Below are 25,434 nucleotides of genomic sequence, written 5' to 3'. Positions count from 1 at the left end.
AGAGTTTTGATGTTTAATTTAGTTCTTGTTTGTGCATGGAGTACAATAAATCCTTTTCCTACTGAAAAATCTCGGATATTTTCAAAGTTTAGAGTTTCTTCTTTTTATAAAGAGCCTTTTTTTTATATGCAACCCCAATTTTGCAATGGAAGTATGGAACTACTAATACCTCGCCAACTTTGCGAACTTTATAAAGAAGAATCATTATTACTGCCATTATTCTCTGGTTTTGCAGTAGTAGTGTATGTTGCCGAAACTATTGGAAAGAGAATCATCATTTGATTATTAGTAAGTATTTCAACACGGAGGAGTAGCTAGCAGCACAAGTTAATTTCAAACTCAGGACTCAAGACTCAGGAGCCATGGCTAAGGAAGAGTTGCAAGTGCTCAATGCACTTGATGTTGCCAAGACTCAACTCTACCATTTCACCACAATTGTGACTGCTGGGATGGGATTGTTCATAGATGCTTACGATTTGTTCTACATCTCATTAGTGACCAAACTACTCGGTCTTATCTATTACACCAAGGAAGGAGCAGCAAAGCCTGGTACCTTGCCCCCAGATGTTGCAGATGCTGTAAATGGCGTGGCCCTGTGTGGCACACTTGCTGGACAGATCTTCTTCGGTTGGTTAGGTGAGAGAGAGAGATGATGAATTTTTTGGTAGGGACAGTTTTCGACGGTGGTTGCCGACAGGGGGAGGGTTGGGGTGGTTTCCGGTGGTGGTTAGGTGAGTTGTAGGTAGAAGATGAGTGAATCCCTTCACCCACCTAAATGTTTTAAATAAAAGTAAGTGCATTTGGGTATTTTCATTATCTATTTTAACAGCCATGATAGGAAAAATCGGCGAAATATCACCGAAACACGACAATATTTCACCGTTTTGGAAGTTGGCGACATGAAAAGACCATCAAAACAAGTTTTACCAAATATCGGCGAAAAATCGAGCCGATTTATTGTTTTTTAATCAAAATATGGCAATTTTTCGCCCATTATAAAGGAAAGTTCATACCCAATATGTCCTCTGATCTCCTTCCATCTCGTCTCGGGTTTGTTGTCACACAAAGTTTGAAAAAAAGTAAATCAGAGAATGTGTGGAGTTAAAGATTTGAATATGGCTCAATTTAATTCATGTACACTTCTCTCAAGGCTTAACTTGTCATTCACGTTCTAAACAAAAATTAAAAAATAGGCCTTGTTATTCACGTTATATGTATTGTCCTTATTCTCTCACCTTGTTTTTTTTTCATTTAAAATTCATTCTCTCTCACCTTGTCTTATCATCTTATGTACAAACATTTAAATTCATCTTTTTGCTTGTCTTGTCCTGATTTTCTCACATTGCCTTGTCTTCATTAATTTTTCACTTTGTAGAATGAACTAATAAAGCAATAAGTAGTTAATTGCTATCATACTAATACTAATACTAATACTAATACTAATACTAATACTAATAATAATAATAATAATAATAATAATAATAATAATAATAATAATAATAATAATAATAATAATAATAATAATAATAATAATAATAATAATAATAATAATAATAATAATAATAATAATAATAATAATAATAATAATAATAATAATATAATAATAATAATAATAATAATAATGTAATAATAATAATATTATAAAAGTATGAACTCAAGGGACATGACTACATTTAATTTTTCTCCAATACCCCTTTGTACTCATTCAATTAGATATTTACATTATAATAAATGATGTCTATAATGGTCAATTACGATAAGAACTATTTAAAATAAATTATTTATTCGATAAATGTTAATCGATGAAAACAAACTTCATTAAAAACGATGAGAATTTTTATCTCTCCCAAAAAATTACATGGGATTCTATAATTGGACATTTATAATTATGATATCATAATATAGTACATGAATACCAACAATGTATAATAATATAGTTATTATTATTATTATTATTATTATTATTATTATTAAATGGAATCCAACTACCTTTTTCGGGAGCTAGAAGAAATGCATCTTAGGTACACCAATTAGTAGGTATGAGAGGATTAATGTTGGATCCCCAAGGACAACAATGTGTTGAACTACTTCAACACATGAGATATCCAACATCTAATGTTCGGATAGCAGTATCCACAACCCCCTTGCGGGTTCCATAGCAGGAAATGATATATTCTGTTAAAAAGAGTCCTTTGCGTAAATTGCTTTGAATAGCCAAAAGAATTGCAAACTACCATGTCTCTTGGAAAAAACAAAAGAAATACTTCCCATTTTTTCTTTCCAAAATTAATCATTTCAACTCACCCTTAAGAAAAAAAAAGGAAAAAAAATTATTTCCTTAAATGAAATCCAACTGTTCGTATCCCAAAAGAATTGCTAACCACTACATCTCTTGGAAAAAACATAAGATTTTTTTTTCCTTTTTCTCTCCAAAATTAATCATTTTCAACTCACATTTAAATAATAATAATAATAATAAATAAAAATAAAAATAAAAATAAATAAATAAATCCTTTTTTTTTCCGCTAAAATGATCATTTGTATTAAAAAGCGAAAAGAAAAATTATAAACATACTATCAAAGTGTCTAATCATAGTTTGCTCTAACCTTCCTATTTTTTCTTGGGCGACCAAGCTTTTATAGAGAGATTAAAAAGCGAAAAGAAAAATTATAAACATACTGAACTACTTCCAAAAGTAGCAAAATTAAACAATTTCGCCCACCGTGGGGCTCGAACCCACGACCACAAGGTTAAGAGCCTTGCGCTCTACCAACTGAGCTAGACGGGCCCCTATTTGCTCTTTACAAGTTTAGAGTTATGCTAAAGATTATTCCAATAATAACAATAATAATACAAGTTAAAATTTATAGATCATAATGTTGTATCGCATAAAAAAAAACGCTTTATACTATCGAATTACCCCTAAAAATATTGAAGAAACTAACAAAAGAATATTTGCTCAATTGAAGGAAAAAAAAAAAAAAAAAACTAACAAAAGAATATTTGCTCAATTGAAAGAAATTAAAAAGAAAAAAAAACAAAAATTCCTGTGGTTATATAATTATGCAATTGATTGATAAAAATAAAATTTATAATTTACAATGAAAGATCTAGCCTCCTTGTATTATAAGTATTAATAAATTTGTAGTTCATAACAAAATAAAAGAAGTTTATTGTACATATAAATCCGACCATTAAATTTATTGAATTAAATCTGAACTACTTATGATGGAACATCTAGATTCAATTCTACCAAATTTAATAGTAGGATTTTTAGGACTGTTCAATACCACATTCCCTAGATATAATTATTTTTGCCAATTTCATATACATAATTTCTAGCGCACCTTAAAAGGTCAAAAAATTTATCTTGGAAAAGAAAGGTTACTGATATTATGCTTTCGTTTTTTTTTTTTTTTTTGGGTTATAACACAATCTCTCTAATAATCTCTAAAGATATTGATCTCGGAGTAATCTCCCAGATCCCCAAAGCTAAGATATTGTTGCTTCACTAGCAGACACTCATGTTATCATTTATCCAAACTTAAGGGTGAGATGTTTGACCTTAAAGCGTCATTTTCAGTCTGTTTGCAACCATCACTATGATTAAGTATCATGAATATATAAGTTTTATATTAAAATTCAACTCAAAGGGGAAAAAAATTAAAATTTATAAATTACACAAAAAAATAATATATTCATGAACACATCACACGTGCATTTGAACGTGTGTTATTGCTAGTATATGAAATCCATGAACTCAATCTAACAAAAATATTTTGATATGTGCAGGGGTTCCTTACCAGCAACTAGGAGTAACATGTTGGAGCATTGGGATATGCAGAGACGGACACCTACAGTTTGTCAAATTTGGAAAGCGGGAACTTAATGGAATAATGGATACTATGCTTTTTGGCCTACAGTTAGGCATGCATATTGCGAAAGGGGAGGGGATAAGGGTAGACAAGATTTGGACTAATCATCATCAAATTATGAAGCTCTTACCTTCAACAGAGAAGTGGTCTCTAAAGGAACTACCAAGGTTAACAGACTTAGCTGATACAACAAAATATGTGAAACATGTTGACTTCCTTAACCCAGTGCCCCAATTGTATTTTGAAAAGTATGCATATTTTGTAGCCACACAGTTGGATAGTTGTAGTAGTACATCACGTACAATATGTATGTGTTATTAGCACTAATTTTCCTTTAATTAAAGTTTTTCTTTCACAAAAAAAAAAAAATAAAAAAAAAAAATCATGAACTTAAGTCCAATATCGCTGAAATTTCGTACCTTGTTAACAACAAGGTTAACTGTGGGTAACTTGTAATTTACATGTGGGTGCCATATAATATGAGGCAATAGTGAGTAGTCAAGAGTTTTGTCTCAAATATAGTGGGTGGAGTGTAATTTGCTCTCCCCCCTCCAAATGCGCATTTAATGATGTTGGATGATTATGAAAAAAAGTATGTTGAAAACACCGTAGGCCGATTTACGAACTCACGATGTCACAATTTTTTTTCGCAAAGTATTTTATTTATTTATTTATTTATTTATTTATTTTCGGGCATAAAAAATTGTATTTTCCCGCCCAATAAGTAATTAATTATTTTATTTTTGAAAATTATTAAAATATTATATAAAATATAAATAATTATGAAATAAAGATGAAAAATTAGGAAAAGGATTTTGAAAATTATAGAAAATTAAGAAATAGCGATATAAGCATTTTCAAGTGTTGTCGGTGTGGTTTCATTGCCAGTTTTGATATGGGTAGTTCTTCTTCTTCTTTTTTTTTTTTTTCACTGAAAAAATTTAAACATTCATTTTATATATAAAAAATAGAAAAAACTGCTAGCTAGGTACAATTGTTTATTTGTGTAAAGAAAATTATTTTGGTATTTTTTAATTACTTATGTAATCATTTTCGAAATAATTGTTTGTAGAATGGAGATGATGCTGCTTATACTATCCAAGTATCTAGATCCATGATCCCTTTTTGGTTTGAGCCCTTGGGTCAAACAAGGAAGTGTGAGAAAAATATTTTGCTTTCAGAAGCTGTGCCCTCATAGAGTTAGGGTTTTGCAAAAGTCTCCAATCCCGTTTTAACAAAAGTGTAATATTAATATCTTCCATTCTCTTGAAGCCAAGCCCTCCAACTAACTTTGTTGTACAATATGCATGGTTCCCAAGATATAAGGGTAAGCTGTCTTGATTTTGCAGGTTTCCTTTGCCAAGACCTCTGACATATGTCACATACAGACTCCAATTTTTGACAGAATGTTTTGGGAAACTTGAAACATTGCATGTGATATAAAGACTGTGGTTGGAGGACGAACTTCATTAGAACTTCTCTCCTTGCATAGGAAAAGTTAGTTGCCTTCCAAGTGGCCCATTCTATTATTCATTCTTGCTAGCAGAATCTGTATACTTTTCATCTCGCTTCTTCCATGGAAGAGATGTGTTCAATCGACATTATCCTTTGTTTTCATCTGAGTGAAAGATATTTTTCTTGTGGTTTGACGTTCTCCTTTTTTGGTTCAAAGGCAAGACCTGTAGGGTGAAAGGAAAAAGTATTCATGATGGTAGAGAGGATTGAATTGGTGTTTCATTCACTCCCATGATACTAGAATTTTGTTTTGTTTGATTTAAGTTGCTGATTTGTTGATAGCCATGCACAAACTAGATTAGTAGCTCAAGGCTTTTGTTTCCCCTGGTGGGGACAGATTAAAGAAATACAAAGAAACATATAGTATGTGGTCTCTATTCCTAAACATAGGATCGTTCAAAATGCAATCTTGCTATGCTGGTGTGTTTGACATGGTGTGCCTGTAGTGCCCAGTGTTGGTTGGATGCCATGTGAATTCCATTAAATCTTAGTTGTATAAAAGAGTACATGTAGATTATACCAACTTAAGTGAAATAAACTGGTTTTTCCTTGATCCGAACCAAACCATTCTTTTGCGTGGGTGAGATTTAATGGAGCCCATGTAACATCTGTCCAACACTAGGCACCACCATGTCAGACGCACCAGCCTAGCAAAGATCATTTAATTCGAAATGATCATCATACTTTCAAGGATTTTGAGCTTCCTACGAGGGCATGTCAATCGATTTTCCAACAAATCTGAAAGGAGAGAATCTTGGATCTTTTGGGGGCCTTAAATATGAACAATTTTATAGCGTAGGAGGATTTTGCTTTGCTAGTGCCACTGACGTGGTGATGTCTAGCATTGGATGGATTCCATTGAGTCTCTGCCGTCTCAAAACATGGTTTGGTCAATTTCAAAGAAAAATCAGATTTTTTTCCCTTCACTTAAGTTTGCTGTATAGCACATGGACTTTAGAATGGCTGAAATTCAATGAAATTCACAGGGCGTCTATCCAACGCTGGCACCACAGACACCACCAGTCTAGCAAGATCAAATGTAGGCTCAAAACTCAGCTCAGTTATTGATATTTTGTTTAGCTTAGTTATACCAGTCAAGTATAGGATATCATCTTCCCATCCCATATGATGTATGTTGACTTCCTGTCAAGGGCGTGCAGCAAGTATTTTCTTTGAATTTAACTATTACCCTACAAAAACCTGAACGCCTAAATTTTGGATCTGCGGGGAGAGAGCCAAAACTGTAGAAGATGAGAAGCAACTGCTTCCTTCTGCAGCAATTACTCACTCCCATTTTGCCATGCAAAGTCAATTTTCCCCCGGTCTTAAGAAAAAGATAATGACTTGCGCGTTGCTCCTCATGTAGGGTGAACTCAACAGATTCACTCTGCCACAGTCTGATAAATCTGGGAAGCCAGTTGGAAGTCCTCGGTTTTATATTCTGTTCCTTCTAAAGCGGGAAACTGTTGTTCTTTAATTAAGTTGCACGAAATGGAATTTGGTTTTCTCTACTTAATTAATCTGCATATGACTCTATCAATTATTCACTAAGATTTTGCCAACCTAGCATACGTGTGGATCCTTCTTCCATCCTATAATTCAAGACTTTTTAGTATGGATATCTTCATTATTTAACGTGGAAATTATGGGAGAAAGATATCTCACCAACCATGCTACTAGTAGATGAAGATTGACATCATTTTGCCACGCTTTCATCTGAAAGCACAATATAACATCAAGGGATCAATCTCCTTAATCATTATGTAAACCCTATTCACTCCCATTTGTGTTATATCCATCTCCATTTTGTCTCTTGATATCCACTTCATCATTTCTTTGCTTTCTCACTGTATTCTAATTGAAACAAGGCTAAAGCCTTCAATGGCTATGTTGCTCATTCTTCTCGTTTTCCTGTCTCGATGAAAACTTCAAATTCTTCATTGATCAACTCTCACACAGCAAAACCAAGAAATCCAAGCTCATCATTCTCTCAACCGACCCTCCTACAGTCCCCATATTCAGTCATGCTCTTTTACTGATCAAGAACTTATCAGCAGGTACAGTTGGCCCATTCTTCCATGACCTACGACAAGAGTATGGCAACCTTATTAGCCCAAACGTTTTCTCTATCCCTTCTGTATTCATTGCAAGCACTCTTTAGCTCATCAAGCCCTCATCCAGAATGGTGCAGCCCTTGCTCACCGACCTGGACCTGTCACCCCTGGCCGTGTCCTCAACGGCAACGACCATAACCTTGGCTCCTCCTCCGATGCTCGTTGGCGAGTTCCATCAGAACCTTACATCGGGGATCTTATGATAAACATGCATTTATCATTATTTATTTGATTTAATTTCCCATACTTATTTAATTAAAAGAGACTTGATTGATTATTTTTGTGTATTTGTCAGGAATAATGTGATTTTGGTTATTAGAGATAATGTGGAGTAAAGTTGGAAAATATACTTAGATATTGGTGGATTTTAAATCATGGGAGTCAATTTTGCTTCCCAAGAGAGCATCTCTTAGCCAAATTGGAAACAGGTGGATGGTGGAGGTCTAAGGAACAAAATTGGTAATAAATCTTAAAATCGTGTGAACATACCCACCTTATGTATTTTGGGCATATCTCTCTTGTATGAGCTTGGATTGCGGTGATTCAAGATGCTATAGAACGATATTGAAAATATCTACAATATTTTAGTTTTGAGTTTTTCCAAAATCCGAACGAATAAAGGTCGAATTGACGGATAAATAGGGGGAATTTATTGTGTGCAGGATACACAAAAAAAAAAGCCAGCCTCAGAGAAGAAGGGAAGACGGCGAACGCGGATCTTGGCTCTCATCTCTCTCATTGTTGAAGAAGAAGACCACATCTCTCTCTCTCTCTCTCTCTATGTTTCATCTTTATTTGTCTTATGACCTTTGTGATAATGAGCAACTAGTTCCTTTTCTTTGGGATGTAGATGAACCTTGCTTATTTCATTATTTGATTGTTCTATATCTTTTAGTTGATTGTGTTTGAGTCTGGCCAAAGATTTTCTATAGCTCAACAAATTAAGCGTGCCAAGCTTCGACGAAGGACGATAGTCTTGCGAAGATAGGGCATATCTAAGAAGACCATCCCTAATTTGCTTTGAAGTGTAGAGTTATATCGATTAGTGAAAAGCATTGGGGATTCGAAATCCCAAAGATCTTCATGTATTCATACTTTAAGCTTTTGTATTAATTAATAGATTTAATTTAAATCTAGTTTTGTTAAATTCAATCTTATTAACTTAGCCTTTTAGTTCCCCATAGTTCGATCCCGTACTTTCTGCTAACTAGATTAGTATAGGATTTTATTTTGATTGGTTAGCAACACGATCATCATCAACTCTTCTCGGTACAAGTGGCAAATGGGCTTTGGGTATAATAAACAATAGGGTCAACAACTACATTGGGTCAGGCGAATTCATGCCTTTGATGGAACCCATTTGACATACCATGTTCTGCTTGCTTCTTTTCATGTGTTTTGGAGAGAAACTTGATGAGAAGGTCGTCAAAGATATTGCAAATGTAGAGGAAAATGCAGCGTCCGTTTTCCACAAATTCAGTGTCTTCAAATTGCTCCCTAACTATGGAAAGTTCCTATTTAGAAAAAGAAGCTATTCTGCTTCCTCCCATAGAATCTCGCAGATGAAGGAAGATGGAAGCTTAGCGATGAAGAAATAGTGAGTTGTCTCTGGGTTACTTGATGTAGGCATCGACACAATAGCGACTGTGCTGGAATGGGTCATGGCTCACCTTGTAGGAATTGTGCGGCCCAACACATGTCATTAAATTACTTGTACATTCACATTGGACACTTGTAAGGTTATTTTGATTATATGTAGCATTTATTTTTTATGATGATTTATGTGGTTATTTGGTCCAGTGGATTGTTTGGACTGTTTTTATGGATGATCATCTGGTTTGAACCACTTTATAGTTATTGACTTGACCGCACTCATCATAATGTATTATTGCGTATATATACAATGTTGGACTATGATGGGTTTGATGAGTGCAAGTTAAAATTGCTTAGACTATGAGAGATATGAGAACTAGTCTCTCTATGGTTAGTACACTTTGAATATGTGGAGTTCATCCATTTAAAGATTATGTGTACGTTGAGTGTTGATCTTAGTGACTAGTGTTCCATTGCCAGAGACTTGACAATTATGAAAGTGTACGTGTACCTACAGAATGTCTTTTGCAAGGATTTATCGATAAAGTGGTTTTGCAAATTTTTTTTTTATATATTAGTAAAAACTTATCTATTTTCTTCTCTATTTTTTGCAAAACCAATTTTCTTTTGTTTTGTTTTATTTAATGGTAGTAATTTTGTTTCTGAATTCTTTTGGGGTTTTTTTTAGTAATTGTCAAGGTAAACTTTAAAAGCATTATGGATTATGAGCATTAGTGGGCTAGCATGTCACTTAGAGTGGACTTTATGGCTGGTCATCTCCACCCTAGAGATATAAATATCTTTAGGTCACACAGACAAAGGGATCTTGATATTTAGAAGCTCAAAATACCAAGTGATGGTATATCTGTTCAACTGGGGTGAGCACCCTGATTGCTTGTGAGATCCTTGACATTGTACGTGTTTTCTATTGTGGTGTTCATCTTCAAGTTTTATCCTTCATGTTGTTTTGCTTTAGTGGTGCTAGGTCTTCATTTTTCTTTTATATCATCTCTACAAGGTTGGAATATATTGTCAAAGAGGTATGTTAATTCTATCATGATTTCGTCAAATTGAAATTTCTTCTTTTATATATTAAATAATCTTGATTCTATGTTCTAGCTAGTTTTTCTAATACACCTGACCCAAGGATCAAAAGATCCAAGACAAGCTCTATGACGGAATCTTAAGAGTTGTGAATAGTTTTGGATCAAAAGAGGTAAGAGAAGAGGACCTATCAAAAATGCGATATTTGAATGCCATGGTGTTGGAAGGGCTGAGGTTACACCCACCTAGTCACTTCTTTTTGCCACATCTTGCTAGCGAAGACATTGTATTGGAAGGACGTGTGATCCCTAAGAACTCTACGGTGAATTTCATGGTGGCTGAGATGGGTCGGGATTTGAAAGTGTGAAAGGATCCAATGGATTTTAAACTAGAAAGGTTCATGGTTGACGATGGGGAAGTTGTGGATTTAACTGGGATGAAGGAGATTAAGATGATGCCGTCTAGTGAAGGGAGGAGGATGTGCCATGGGAAAGGATTAGTTACGTTTCATCTTGAGTATTTTGTTGCGAGTTTGATTTAGAAGTTTAAATGGACGAGTACAGATGGAGGAGACGACATCGATTTGAAAGAGAAGACGAGTTCGCCACTGTTTAGGTGCCAGTGCAATTTACTCTTATTATTATTATTTCGAAGAAATGACTTGCACAGATCACATACCAATGCATGATTAAAATCCACTATTAAAAAAACATCTATTTTCTCTCCTAACATTTGCAAGAAATTAAATGTAACATGTCACAATCCTAGACCCTAATTTTATGCCAATGCATGTTTTGCACTCACAACTTTAGCAACCTATTGCCTCGGAGACACATTGACCCTCAAGGGGTTCTTCATCACAGTGGTGAACTCGTCTCTCTCTGTCAAATCAATGTCATGTCCATCTATAGCCGTCCATTTGAACCTCCAGATCAAACTCGCAACAAAATACTCAGTATGCAAGGTACCTAATCCTTTCCCAGGGCATATCCTCCTCCCTGCACTGAATGGCATCATCTTAATCTCCTTCGTCCCAGTTAAATCCACAACTTCACCTTCGTCACCCATGAACCTTTCTGGTTTAAAATCCATTGGATCCTTCCACACTTTTGGATCCCGACCCATCTCGGCCACCAAGAAATTCACTGAAGAATTCTTAGGGATCAATAAGTGACCTTCCAATTTGATATCTTCCCTAACAAGATGTGGCAAAACGAAGTGGACAGGAGGGTGTAACCTCAAACCTTCCAATACCACTGCTTTCAAATATGGCATTTTCGAGAGATCCTCTTCTCTTACCTCATTTGTTCCAGCACTGCTCACAACTCCTGAGATTTCATCATAGAGTTTTTCTTGGATCTTCTGATCCTTGGTTATGTGAGCCAAGATCCATTCCATCACAGTGGAAGCTGTGTCTGTGCCTGCATCTAGCAATTCAGAGACAAGAGTCACTATTTCTTCGTCAGTAAGCTTGCGTCCTCCTTCAAATGTGACTTTAAGATCACATAGTGAGTCCACGTAAGCTGCAACGTACCCATCTGGGTTCTCTTTTTTTATCTTCTCCCTTCGCTCTTTGCGAGATTTTATGGGAGGAAGTAAAACAGCTTCTTGCCTTCGACGAATGTCAAGCAATTGGTTCCAAGTGTTTCTGAAAACGAACTTCCCTAATCTAGGGAACAATTTGAAGACATTGAATTTGAGAAAATTGGAAATTACAGCTCCCTCTACTTCTTCAATATCTCTGATAACCTTCTCATCAAGTTTCTCGCCGAAGCACATGAAAAGAATCAAGCAAAACATGGCATATCGAATATGTTGTATGAGAGGCATGAACTCGCGTGACACAATCTGGTTGTTGAGTCCTTCAGTGATTATTTCCAGAGCCCATCTGCGAGCAGCGCCAAAGGAATTATACCGAGAAGGTGCGAGGATCTCCGAGGTGAGGTTTCGACGAAACATACGCCAATAGTCATCGGAGGAAGAGCCAATATCATGGTGGTTGCTGTTGATGACGCAGCCAGGGGTGACTGGTCCAAGGCGATGGGCAAAGGCTGCACCATTTTTGATGAGGGCTTGATGAGCTAAAGAGTGGCTGCTGATGAATATGTTAGGGGTAGAGAAAATGCGCAGGGTTATAACATCGCCATACTTTTGACGGAGGTCATGGAAGAATGGCCCAACAATACCTTCTGCTAATCTTTTGTTGAGCAAAAGGGCGTGGCCAAATATGGGAACTGCAGGAGGGCCTGTTGGGGGATTGATCGCCTTAGATTTCTCTGTGCTCCTTTGTGAGAATTGATCGATGAAGAATATTAGGATTGCACCAAGACAAAGGGAGAGGAGAATAATGAACCACAGATACATTGGAACAGTGGCAAGTCTTAACACAAGAAACATTGAATGAGATAGCTTGGTTGAATTTCTCTCCCCAAACGTTAGGAGGAGCTACATTTAAGGAGTTTGGGGTTTGTTATAGGTTGAACTGTTCTTTGGAAATTCCTTTGCAAGGAAGTCATGCAACTGTGCAAAGAAACTGGTGACCATCTGATTCAGAACGGATCACCTTTTTTTCTATTTTAATTACAATCAAAATCTGTAAACCAAAGAAGAATCTATAAATTAGAATGATTCACACAGTTTTCTTCCATTGGATATAAAGCATGCATGCAGTTGTGAAGTGTGGTTCTTCTATTGGGAATAATATAGCTACAGCCACGTGTATAAGGAATATTAAGATGTAGCTGTGTGATGCATCTTTATATATTGATGTATTATAATATATTCGTTTTGTAATGGGGAATCAGACATAAGATATCAAACTTTTCCATTAAAGTCTAGATTCCCATGCAAGAGTTCATGTTTTTCATGCACCTTTTTTTATTTTTCTTTTCAAATGGTTCTTTCTTCGAGCTTTCCTCGTGGCTTCTCAGTCACATTACTACATCTTAGCATCCCTTATATATGTGACTACAACTCTATTATTCCCAATATCTTTCTCAGCTGTAATTCTTGATTCCTAATTTATTTATTTTTTCTGTGAAAAATTAATTATTTAAACTCGAAACTTTTAAGGAATGTATAGCCTAAATTATCTATGACTAATTAAGGGCCAACAAAGGAAATAGAGGGGGATTCTCGAAAGGGATACAAGATTGTTGCTTAGCAGCATGAGTTTTTTTTTTGGTAAAAGCAGCATGAGTTGTTAGTGTCTGCCATGTTGTTTGCTTCTAGAAGATATGCTAAAATTTAATTAATTGTCTCAAATGATGCTGTACAATTAACTTCGATCACAAATTGATCATTTTGTTGGGTTGTGGGTTAACTAACACTGGTCTTTTATCTGGGCCTATATTCATTCAAGATATTTAGTCAGGGGTATTACTGACCTTTACCATTGTGGGAGTTGTTAAATGTTAGGGTTTTACATTATAAATAGCTTATTGGGTCCCCGTAGTAGTTCATGTAATATTTGAGTTTGAGATTGTTTCCACACATTCTCAAATGAAGAATTACTTTTCAAACTTAGTAGATCAAGGAAATTTATTTTTGGGGTAAGAAATGGGGTCAAATTCTCCGGTTGAGCCTCAGCAGCATTGTGCTGCCGACGGTCGAGATCAAATCTCCATCATTATTCCCATGGTAGTGCGAAATCCTAGAAGACAGGTATGTATCATCGTGTCCATAAGCGGAAGGGACACCATAGCCATAAGCAGGCATGGCAATACATGAGGTCATTCAAGCGTTGACTTCCCAACCTGTTCCTCCTCTGATTGTGAATCATGTCAAATGCACTCCAGTTCCTCTCACACCCAGAGGTAGAGCAAGTCTAGGAGAGGATCTTCACTGCCACTTTCCGGAGGTTCTCTGCATCGCCCCCATACAGAACCCACCACTCAATTGCATTATCACAAATAAATTAAGTTAATACTTTAATGCTTAACAAGAATCCTACTTATATAATTATATACTTATGTGTAAAATGTAATAATAATAGTAGTAATCATGCATCTAACTTGGATCATAATTTTATCGGTTATGTAGAGCATCAACTGAACCAAAGGCCCCAAGTGCATCCCTAAACAATTTTATCTGCAATAATTAGTATTGATGGTTAGCTAAATTCTTTCACAAATAAAAAGCAAGTACTAAGTTCTAACTTTCATGTGGCAATTTGACTGGACCACTGGATTTGGCTTTAACTTCGAGGTAACCTCCATAACGGCACCGAGCAGTCTGACCCCAACCCCAAACTTTCACTACACTGATATTTGAGATTGAGATAATACGCTGCACAATTCACAAATTCACAGTTAGAGACTTATTATTTACTACAAGTTATGAATTAATAATAATAAGCCACACTAATTACTTACCCGCCCTATGCATCGGATGCATTAGATGAGCGGTCCATCTAGCATGCACAATATTCAGGTAAGCAATGCAACCTTAGGGGTTAGCTCTTTGAATTGTTACCTTCATTCGATCAAGGGTTACATAAATGTGGGGCATAGTGGGTCCCCTCAGGGAGGAATCAACCATACGTAAGACATTTATTATGGGATCTAAGGTCTCCAACACAATTGTCACATTCTTCCAAAACTCATCTGACGAGATTGTCGTCTGTGTAGTGCGCCCACTACTAGTACTAAATTATCACAAACACATTAAGTTAATAATAAATACTACATACTAGATATTCATAGTATAAATGTATAAGAAGTTAAGAACTTGTTAAATAAAATAGTAGAGGGGAAAAAATACTTACTTTTATCCAACCCATGAGAACCACTCTTATGATGCAAACATGGATCTCAAGCTTGCTTTCCATTCTTGAATACTGCTGAGGGCGACGAAATTCGTGGCGAATCTCGTAGGACCGGGTCGCACTAGGTCACCCTCGCATGCTCGCCTCATCATATCCAGCGTAGTAGTATGATTATAGATAAAATTTGTTACGTGCCTGGCCCTCTCCACTGTGCTCTGGATAATATTGATCTTATCGATGTCCCTTAACATGAGGTCGATATAGTGAACTGCAAAAGGTGTCCAATATAGGTTATATCCAGGTGTATTCATCAGTACCTCACTTGCCTTCTTGAAGTTGGAGCCATTGTCAGTGACAATCTGCACCACATTATTCTTCCCAATCTCATCAATAACATCCTACAGGAGTCCAAGTATATACTTGTGGCCTTTTGTATGCCTAGTAGCATCCATAGATTTAAAAAAAAAGAGGCTCCTATCACAATACACCATGGAGTTGATGATAGACTTTCTTGTCGGACCGGTCCATCCATCACACATAATGGTGCATCCATATGATCCCCACATCTGTCTCAAACCACTGATGTACTACTGCAGCTCCTCCTTCTCCTCAATCAGAAAGGTGGTCATCACCTCTTTAGGGGTGGGACCACGATATCCAGGACTTGCATCTGCGATATTGTCAATCATATTCCTGTGATAAGGACCATGTGCCATGTTTGCTGGAACCGAAATGTAGTACATCCACTTCGACACTACCCTCTTCACTTTCTTAGCCATCCCTTTCCATGCACCTGTAATCTTGGGCTGCTTGGCTCGCTTCTTTTTGAAAATATCAGAATCCTACTCTAGGATAGGATCCCTCTTCTATGGATATTCATGTGGTCCCTGTAGATCTGCCGTAGAAGTGACCCTCTGACTTTGTGATCAGCTGAACATACCACGTATACCATCCCCTGTCCCTAGATCTAGATGCTCTAGCCCTTGCTTGCCTAGAGGGACCAACTCTTGTATATCTAGCTCTGGCCCTCTCCTCCTCCTGGTACTACATCTCCCTACTCTCAGCCATCGCCCATCTAATGTCCCTCTCCTCCTACTCTTTGAAATCAACGGGATCAACATCATGATAAGAATCTGAATCAACTCTGTAAGATGATGGTCCCCGCACTACCTCATCCATTGCATCATTCACCCTCCTCTTCTCCTATTTCTTCTTCCCCTTTTCTTTCTCCATTTCTCTTACTGCCTTCACGATATCAACATTTACCTCAGTGCACGTGGCCACATCCTTTGAATTACTAATGATGTGAGCCTTAAACCTGCTTATGCCACCTGAGTTCAACTCCTTACCACAAAAGTTGCATTTTGTTTTACTCTTGTTGCCATCAATAGCAACACAATATTGCCATGAAGATCAACCCTCCCCCTTGCTGTGCAGGCCCTGCTCCTTGTGGCTGTGGCTGTCCCTGTCTCCGGCCCTGCTGTACTCCCTATGAACCTGCCCCTCTTCTACTACTAGACATGATAATTGTTGCAACAAAAATGATTGCATAGACAATTAAACAATAATTAATTTTTTTTGACAAAAGAAAATGCTACTATATCAAAACCGACAATGAAAGCACACGAGGTAGCACTTGAAAACAATTATATAGGTATTCCATAATTTTCTCTAATTTTCAAAATCATTTCCCTTATTTATTCCTAAATTTTTTTCTCTTTTTTTCATAATTATTTATATTTTATATTAATAATTTAATAAATTTCAAAAAATAAAATATTTATTTATTGAGTTGAAAAATATTCCGACTCCGTGAGTCAGTAGATCGACCCCATGGAGATTCACATATATTTTTTTAAATCACGATACAACACATATCATGCAAAAATGGAGGGGGGGAGAGAGAAGATTATTGAAGAATGTTACTTACTTGCATCTTTGAACTTCAATCAATAAAAAAGAATTGAACAAACGCTTCGAATCTCAACCAACCCTAACAACCAGATCTAGATCTAGAATGATCAAGATATGCAATTGCTAGACCCAGAGAAAAACAAATCTTTAAACTTGAAACTTGAACTTGAACTTGAAATTGTATTACATTACACATAAAAATTAAACCTAAACATTCATTATAGAAATTAAAATCTCACGAAAGCAATCAAAGAAAACTAAAGAAAGCCTAAAATAAACCGAAGAGAAAAGAAAATGTGCTCTTCCTAAGCTTTAAAACATGTTTCCACAGAACACCCAGATCTGTGTGAAATCTTGCTTGATCGTCGCGAATAATGCTATACCCGTCAATAATTAAAGGGTAATTTTCATCTGGACCCCCTGAGGTTTGGTCTATGTCATTTTTAGTCCAAAAAAACTGAGACTTTGCATCTGCCTCCCCTGTACTATAGAAAAAGTCAATTTAAGGACAAATTATCGTTTCTATGACGAATTTGCCCTTATTATTATTTTTTTAAAATTTAAGTTTTTTTACTTTTACATTTGAAGGGATTAAAAGTTTATTAATTTACGAAATCAAACCCTCCTTCACTACCCTATTTCCAAATCCCTGATTGTACCCGTTCTAAATTCTTATTTTCCAAATTAGTAGAAGATTAGGATTGATAATGATTACAACAAATTGAAATGATAGACCATCCGGATTTTTAAGATGCATCTCACCTGATCCATTGCAACAAGTCACAACCTAAGCATTGTCTCTATAAAGTATAAACCAAGATTATGAACACGGTGCCCTGCAAGTCACTTCAGTAGACCTAGATGATTGTGAACAAGGAGGAGAAGCGGCGGTAGGAGTAGAATTTGGTTTTCAGCTATCTTGTGAAGTCTATGATGTGGCTTCCTGTAATGGCTTAATATATATGCTTCTCGACGACGATGGATATCAGAGCGAGAGACCCGCATTCCTTTTTAATCCATCTACAAGAACACACAGAGTTGGCCCCTGTGAGTGAGTGTAGATACTACGTTTTGCTGTGAGTGTTTTGGAGTTGGTTACGGATTTGGTTATGACCCTACCACCGGCGATTACAAGGTGATAAGGGTTCTTACGGTCCCTGTTAGTAGTGATACTTATAATGGGGGTTGTGGCGCTTAGAAGAAGAAGAGACCAGCAGCAATTGCTGCAAAGAATCCAATGGAAGATGCGATGGTGGTCTTGCAACTGGCACTAGGAGCAGGTGCGGGTGCGGCGGGGCCAGATGCAGCAGCACCGTCAACAACGGGACCATCGGCGGCGGTGGGGGTGCTGGCTGTGGGAGACGATGATGAGGTGGGGGTGTCGGCGGCGGATTTAACTCCGACGGCGGGGAAGTAGCTCTGTTCGGTTCGGCGGTGCCATTTTGTTTTTGATGAAAATTGATAAGTTTCGAATATAAAAATGAATTTACAGGTGAAAGGGAGGTGTTGGTTATTCTCCGGTTGAATCCGAAAACCACCGATTACAATTCTCTCGAATGATAGAGGATAGTAGAGAAAATACTAAATCAACTAGGATTTAAAAATAAAGATTTAAGAACCAGGGATTTGGGAATCGAATAATGAAGTAGGGTCTGATTTCGTAAATTAATAAACTTTAATCCCTTCAAATGTAAAAGTAAAAAAAATTAAATTTTTAAAAATAATAACAAGGGCAAATTCGTCATAGAAACGATAATTTGTCCTTAAATTGATTTTTTCTATAGTACAGGGGAGGCAGATGCAAAGTCTCAGTTTTTTTAGACTAAAAATGACATAGATCAAACCTCAGGGGGTCCAGATGAAAATTACCCATAATTAAATGAGAACTAAGGTTATGTCAAAGATCACACGAAAATATGGCAAAAATGCCAAGAACTAGGAGAGAGAAGCTCTGGGAGAGGTTTGGAGAGGAGAGAGAAAATCTTGGAAAATAATGAGGATAATTCGCTGAAATTTGGCAAACTACCATATATATTGCCGAAATTCTCAAGAATTTCAGCGATATTTCATGATAAATCGCCGAACTGGCGATATCTCACTAGATCATATCGGTGCTGGGTGAACTGAAACCAACACCAAAACCATCGAATTTCGGCGATTTTGCGCCCCTTAATCCTAAGTGAGCTCTTCTGCTTCCTAAAATGGAAGCTGTGAAGAGATACAAATCATTTCTTGCTTCATTCAATATCGATCTTTCTTCTCTATGTTTGGTATAATCATCAATATCTGAAAACCAAATAAAGAATATCCCATGAAGGTAGTTAATCTGATCTTGGGTTGTGTTACTGCCTTTTCTAGTCTCTGTGTTTCTTCTGATGTTTGGCATTCTCGTTTAGGCCATGCTAGTTTTCCCACTGTGACTCGTTTACTAAATCAATTTCACCTACCCTCTTCGGTTCTTGTTCCTCTTCGTTTTGCTCGCTTGTCAATTAGGTAAATCACACAGGTTACCTTTTCTTTCTTGCTCCACAACTACTTCTGCCCCACTTCAACTTGTTTACTCTGATTTGTGGGGGCCTTCATCTGTTCTTTCTAATGATGGTCATCGTTATTATATTTCCTTTGTAGATGATTTTACCCGCTTTACATGGCTTTACACAATTACTAAAAGTCCGATGCTCTTCGTGTTTTTCAAATCTTTAAGGCTCTTGCTGAAAATCAATTCTCTTGCACTCTTAAAAGCTTTCAATCTGTCGGGGTGGGGAATTTGGAGTTTTACCATTTTTTTACAGTCTTGTGGTATTATTCATCGGTTGTCATGTCCTCACACATCTGAACAAAATGGCCGTGTTGAACGTAACACCGTCATATTGTGGAAATGGATCTTTCTTTACTTGCTCACTCTGGTTTGCCATTAAAATTTTGGTCCGAGGCTTTTTCTACTGCTGTTTTCATCATTAATCGCCTACCTACTACTCGCTTTAAAGTCCGACACTCCTTTTCACAAGCTTTTTAATCGCCATCCAGTTATACTTTTCTTAAAGTGTTTGGCTGCAGTTGTTTTCCATGTCTACGACCTTTTCATAATCATAAACTCAACTTTAGGTCATCTCGCCTCTGTTTTTATTGGCTACGAGTCCTAAACATCATGGGTATAAATGCTTGTCCTTATCCACCGGACGGGTTATCATTTCTCGTCATGTCATTTTTGATGAATCTTCTTTTCCATTTTGTGCACTCGTCTTCTTCTTCTTCTCCTCTATCACAATCTCCTTTATATGTTTCTTCTCCTTCTGTACCAGGACATTCATTTTTCAAATCAACTTCTCAAAATTGTGCTTCTGTTTTCCTTCTTCACATGGGAATCATCGTCATGCATCACATATATTACAAGACAATTCGAGCATCAGCCCCCGCACCCACTGTTACGAACAATCAACCATTGCTTGTTATGCACAATCAACCATTGCTGTTCCCGGTTCTAGGCTACCGCAAGAAGGCTTCTCCTCTTCCGTTTCGGATTGTATGCATGCACCTTCAGCAGCTTGCTGTACCTGAAATTTCTGCAAATGTTTTGGATCCTCTCGCTCGATAATTTTGAGGTTGCTTGATACTACAAAGACCTTTCGGAGGCTGCTATTCATGGAAAATCTGCCACCGATTTGGGTTCTTTACCCGGACGTCATGAAGTTGCTGTTTACTCAAGTGATCCTCTTTTGGTTTCTTCAAATGGCTCTCTTACTTCTCCGAATGATGTACTTGTTGCTGCTGATCCTTCTCACCTGAATCATTCTCGCAGCAAACATTCAACCTCCTTGTGGGTCTACTACCGCTGTTTTACATGATACGTTTGCAACAAATCCTCCCGATTTTGTTAATGGACTTTCTAATTTTGGTCATGTCACGTAAATAAACCAAGGACTGTCTATGAACATTTACCAGGGACTGCTTTCGTTAATGATGTTTTTAATTCCCAACACTTTGATGACAACTCACATCCTAATGTGATCTCTAAACATCATATGGTGACTCGTTCAAAAGATGGAACCCGTACTCTCAAAATACCTAAAAGCTACTATGCTTCTAGGTATCCGGTTCCACTAGCTCTCCTTACTCATATCTCTTCTAACAACGACCCAACTTCTTATGGTCAAGCGTCAAAATCCCTTGTTTGGCATACCGCAATGGATAATGAGTTTAATGCTCTTTTGACCAATCACACTTGGGTCCTCACCCCTCCACCTTTGGACCGTCGAGTAATTGGATGTAAGTGGCTTTATCGTATCAAACATAAGGCTGATGGAACCATAGACCACTACAAGGCTCGTTTAGTGGCTAAGGGGTATACACAAGAATACGGGTTGGACTATGACGAAACTTTTAGTCCCGTGGTGAAACCCACTACCATTCGCATTGTTATTGCCTTGGTCTGTCTCTTTCAACCGGCCTATTCGCCAACTTGATGTCAACAATGCGTTTCGAATGGTACCCTGACCGAGGAGGTCTATATGCAACAACCTCCTGGATATGTGGATTCTAGATATCCTTCTTATGTTTGTAAACTTCGAAATCCCTATATGGTCTCAAACAGCGCCTCGGGCATGGTTTCAACGCTTAGTACCTTTCTTCTCCATCATGGTTTTGCTGGTTCTAAAACCGATTCCTCATTGTTCATACGGCATCATCCTCAGACCACCGTATGTCCTTGTTTATGTTGATGATATACTCATCACCGGGCCTTCTTCACATGCTATTGATGCTTTATTATGCACGTTATCTTCTGAGTTTGCTCTCAAAGATTTAGGTCCCGCTCGTTATTTTTTGGGAGTTGAGCTTATTCCTCTAATAAACGGCATTCTTCTCTCACAACAAAAATATATTACTACTCTTCTAGATCGAGCAGACTTATTGGATGTAAAGCCTATTTCCACTCCGATGTCCTCCTCTCTTTGGTTTTCTGATGCAACTGATAAACCCATGGTTGATCCCACATTATATCGAAGCTTAGTTGGTGGTCTTCAATATGTCACTCTTACTCGCCCGGATTTATCATATGCAGTAAATAAGCTCTCAATTTTTGGCATCTCCACAAGAGGTTCATTGGGTTGCTCTTAAAAGATTGCTACGTTACTTGAAGGGTACTCTATTATTTGGTCTTCATATCACGCCGTCTTCTTCTACATCTTTAGATGCCTACTCTGATGCTGATTGGGCAGGTTGCGTTGTTGATTGAAAATCGCAGAGTGGTTATCTTATTTACCTGGGTCCCAATCTTATTTCTTGGCAATCCAAGAAACAGGCTACAGTTGCTCGTTCTAGCGCTGAGAGTGAATATCGTGCTTTAGCCCTAGCTACTACCGAACTTACATGGGTTCAATCTCTTCTAAGGGAATTGGGGATCTCCCAAGCTTCTCCTCCAGTCTTATGGTGTGATAATATTGGTGCCACATATTTGACAGTGAATCCTGTGTTTCATGCACGCACGAAGCATATTGAGGTTGATTTTCACTTTGTTCGTGATAAGGTTGCTAAGCATGATCTTTGTGTTCGCTATGTCTCTACCACTGACCAATTAGCGGATGTTCTTACAAAAGCTCTCTCCTCTGCTCGTTTTTGTCTTCTTCGGTCCAAACTCAAGGTCCTTGAGGGACCCTTGACTTTACGGGAGGGTGTTAGAGAATAACACATATGCATTATTTCTCATATTGTAATGTTTTCATATTCTATAAATATAACACTATGATCTCATATTGAGATCATGAGTTCATTCATTTAACAAAGTTTCATACTTTGGAGTTAAAAGAACCCATGAAAAGGTCAAGCTTCAGCTTTGGAGACCAGCAGATTTGCATTCACCTCTGTATTTCTCTATTTTACAATTAATCTGGTTTGGGCTTTGGGAGTTTCTTTTTTTCTTTCTAAAAACCTCTTAATCCATGGATGAAAATCTATCAAAACTTCATTTTTGTCATCAAATTAAAGAACAAGAGGAATCCCTTTATTCATAATACTTGAAAAAAAAAGAAAAAGAGAAAGAAAGAAAAGCAATTATTAGAAATGGAAAAACCAAAGCAATTGGAACGAAGGTATCCATCATTTCTATTATCTGGTTGACCATGTTTTACTACTTGAGTAAAACATTACTCTAGGTGTTGCAGTAAGATAGAGACCACCGTCAATGTGGAGCGTGAGCATGGTTTTGTATGTTACACGTGTTTTTTCGTCTGCTAATCTGAACCGGAAGAAGCGGAGAAGCACCATGGCGACTATCTTCATCTGTCGATAAGCAAATTCCTTCCCCAAACAGATTCTAGGTCCAGCCTGTAAATCAAATAAATCAAGTGAATATGCTAAGCACTTTCTTGTACCTACTGAACACTGTGATAGGGGTTGTGGGAAGAAATTAAAGAAGCCATCTTTGAATGCTCAAACAGATTCAAGTGTTACTACTAACATGAAATGAGACAAATTTGAATGGTGACTCAGGTTTGAAAACTCCACTGTTGAGCCATCTCTCTGGTTTAAATTCTTCAGCATCCTCTCCCCATATGTAAGTCATCCTGCCCATGGCATAAGCCACATAATACACACCATCTCCTTTCTTCACTTTGAAACCATCAGGAAGAACATCATCGGTTTCTGCAAACTTCCCATCCTGTCAGTTTTCCGAGTTAATAGATCATTATTATAAATTTCAATTCTTTAGAATTGTAAACACTGAAGGTGAAAAGAAAGAAGCCGAGAAGAACTCAGAGGTTAGTGAGTCACAATGGGAACAGCAGGGTATAGCCTCAAAGTTTCTGTCAGAGCTGCATGGAGATATTGCATCTTCTCTAATGCTGCATCAGTTAAACACTCCACGAAAGTATCGATATTAGTTTCGGTTTCATTCTCATTACAATTGATGACTCCCCTTACTTCTTCTGCAATTTTTTCTTGTATGAGAGGATGCTTGCAGAGCAGGTAGAAGAACCAAGAGAGTGTGCCTGCAGAAGTATCCTTTCCGGCAATCATGAAATTCAGAATTATGTCCTTGAGATACTTGTCGGTCATCCTCTCTGGATCTTTCTTGCTCTCCACCAGAAACCTTGAAAGTATGTCTTCCTTGTCATTCTGCAACTCAACAAGCAACTCTCAAACATTCATTGTAGTTCAATTAAAACCCCTATTCTCTAGAACAATGACGAGAATAATAATCAAAGTCAAACTTTAATTGATTACTACTCACAAAGTTTTGTTGCTCAAACATCTGCTTCCTCTTGTTGCTGATTACTCCGTACACAAAATCATTCATGAACTTTATGTTCTTCTTAAGAGCACCTTCAGACCCCAAATTAAGAATCCTCCTCAGCTTCCAGGAGGGATCGAAATAGCGCACGAACACTGATTGATTTGAATCATCGAAAGCCTTGATGAATGCTTTCCCCTCTTCGCTTGAACCGTCCAAGCAATTCAAATCCACCCCAAACCCAACTTTGAATATGGAATCCAGAGAGCTTCTCATCAACAAGTCCTAGATCCCAAAAACAAAAAGAAAGACAGATGGGTTTTCATCAATTTTCCATCAATGAACTGGCAACAATATCTTTGGGATACTCACTTGGATGTCAAATGGCTGACTTGTAACATCAAACGCCAAAATGGTCTCAGCCAATTTGCCAGCTTTTCTTCTGAATACCACGCAACTGAAATCCCTGAGGACTCTTGCGGAGAACTCAGAACTTGCAATCTTCCTCTGTTGACGCCAATTTTGACCATCTGCATTAAAGATACCGTTGCCAAGAAGGTCTTCTAAGATTTCATGGTTGCTGGATCCCTTGCTGTATTTATCAAAGTTGGTTTTGAGCATGTATTCAACGTTTTGAGGATCCGCGGTGAAGATCTCACTCTTGGATAGATGGAGGAAACGAAAGGTTTTATAATTACGAGCCAAATCAGTTAAGTAATCATGGAGTCTGTTTAAATAGAACAGCCCATGAAAGACGTTGCCCATTACAGGAGCAAACTCAGGGTTCTTCAATGATTTGCCCATGTAGATTTTCAGAAGAACACAGATACATATGAGAAGAATGCAGCATGAAGCCATTGCAGCCGTCACTATTGCAGATAAGAAACCCATCTCAGCAAGTTACAGAGATTGGGAAATCATCAGATGATAAGAGCTGAGGAGGGTGAGGAAGTATATATAGAAAGTTCTTTGCCCCATGGGGGCAACCTTGGTTGCCTTTTGAGATTTTGATTGTTGGTGATGTTGGTCCTCCACATTAAGGAGGATGGCCGCCGGCCTGGCAGCAATTTGTGACCTCTATGCTGCCAAGTGAAAGTGTAGTGTTAGGGAAAATAAAACGCTCAATTCTCGACCACTCACCACCTCAATTTATGTGTGAGAGTCTCAATCATCCACCACTCTAATAAATGAGAAGTCTCAACTACTTCCCTTTTCCTCCCATTTATAAATAGAGTTTCTCCCATTTAGAAATAGAGTGGGGTTTTTTGCTTGTAAGACACAAAACAAGAAGTAAAAGATACTCACAACTAGAGGTGTTAAAAACTACTCACAACTAGAGGTGTGAGCTAAGTAGAGAAGTGAGGGGTTTGAGTGAGTTGTTCAAT

General features: G+C 37.4%; 1 protein-coding gene, 1 non-coding gene and 2 pseudogenes across 2 annotated transcripts; 1 reads left to right on the top strand and 3 right to left on the bottom strand.

The window, feature by feature from the left end:
* The first annotated feature begins 362 nt into the window (after positions 1-362).
* LOC149001750 (cytochrome P450 89A2-like) lies at positions 363-10,830 on the top strand (annotated as a pseudogene).
* TRNAK-CUU (transfer RNA lysine (anticodon CUU)) lies at positions 2,717-2,789 on the bottom strand. The gene has a single exon. It is a non-coding gene; the product is annotated as a tRNA-Lys (tRNA).
* A 128-nt stretch (positions 10,831-10,958) lies between the features above and the next one.
* On the bottom strand, positions 10,959-12,506 carry LOC149001749 (cytochrome P450 89A2 pseudogene; annotated as a pseudogene).
* Positions 12,507-22,923: 10,417 nt separating this feature from the next.
* Positions 22,924-24,943, bottom strand: LOC149001748 (cytochrome P450 704C1-like). The gene is made up of 5 exons (XM_089137169.1): positions 24,422-24,943; positions 24,050-24,334; positions 23,590-23,934; positions 23,276-23,476; positions 22,924-23,142 (listed from the first exon to the last, which is right to left on the bottom strand). Exons 1-5 carry the CDS (start codon positions 24,938-24,940, stop codon positions 22,924-22,926), a joined length of 1,569 nt encoding a protein of 522 aa, XP_088993295.1. The 5' UTR covers positions 24,941-24,943.
* Positions 24,944-25,434: the final 491 nt, after the last annotated feature.

This window comes from Hakea prostrata, chromosome 10 (assembly GCF_041222555.1).
Source record: "Hakea prostrata isolate BN-2017 chromosome 10, UWA_Hpros_2, whole genome shotgun sequence".
Classification (NCBI taxonomy): domain Eukaryota; kingdom Viridiplantae; phylum Streptophyta; class Magnoliopsida; order Proteales; family Proteaceae; genus Hakea; species Hakea prostrata.
The sequence above is the reverse complement of the archived record's forward strand: the minus strand, read 5'-3'. Positions and strand labels throughout refer to the sequence as shown.

What these genes read in the sequence shown, in the direction of transcription:
- LOC149001748 (XM_089137169.1), bottom strand. Translation starts at nt 24,940, where the DNA reads ATGGGTTTCTTATCTGCAATAGTGACGGCTGCAATGGCTTCATGCTGC. An exon ending in GTCAGCCATTTGACATCCAA is followed by an intron (nt 24,335 to 24,421) that starts GTGAGTATCCCA and finishes TTTGGGATCTAG; the next exon opens with GACTTGTTGATGAGAAGCTC. An exon ending in TATACCCTGCTGTTCCCATT is followed by an intron (nt 23,477 to 23,589) that starts GTGACTCACTAA and finishes GAAAACTGACAG; the next exon opens with GATGGGAAGTTTGCAGAAAC.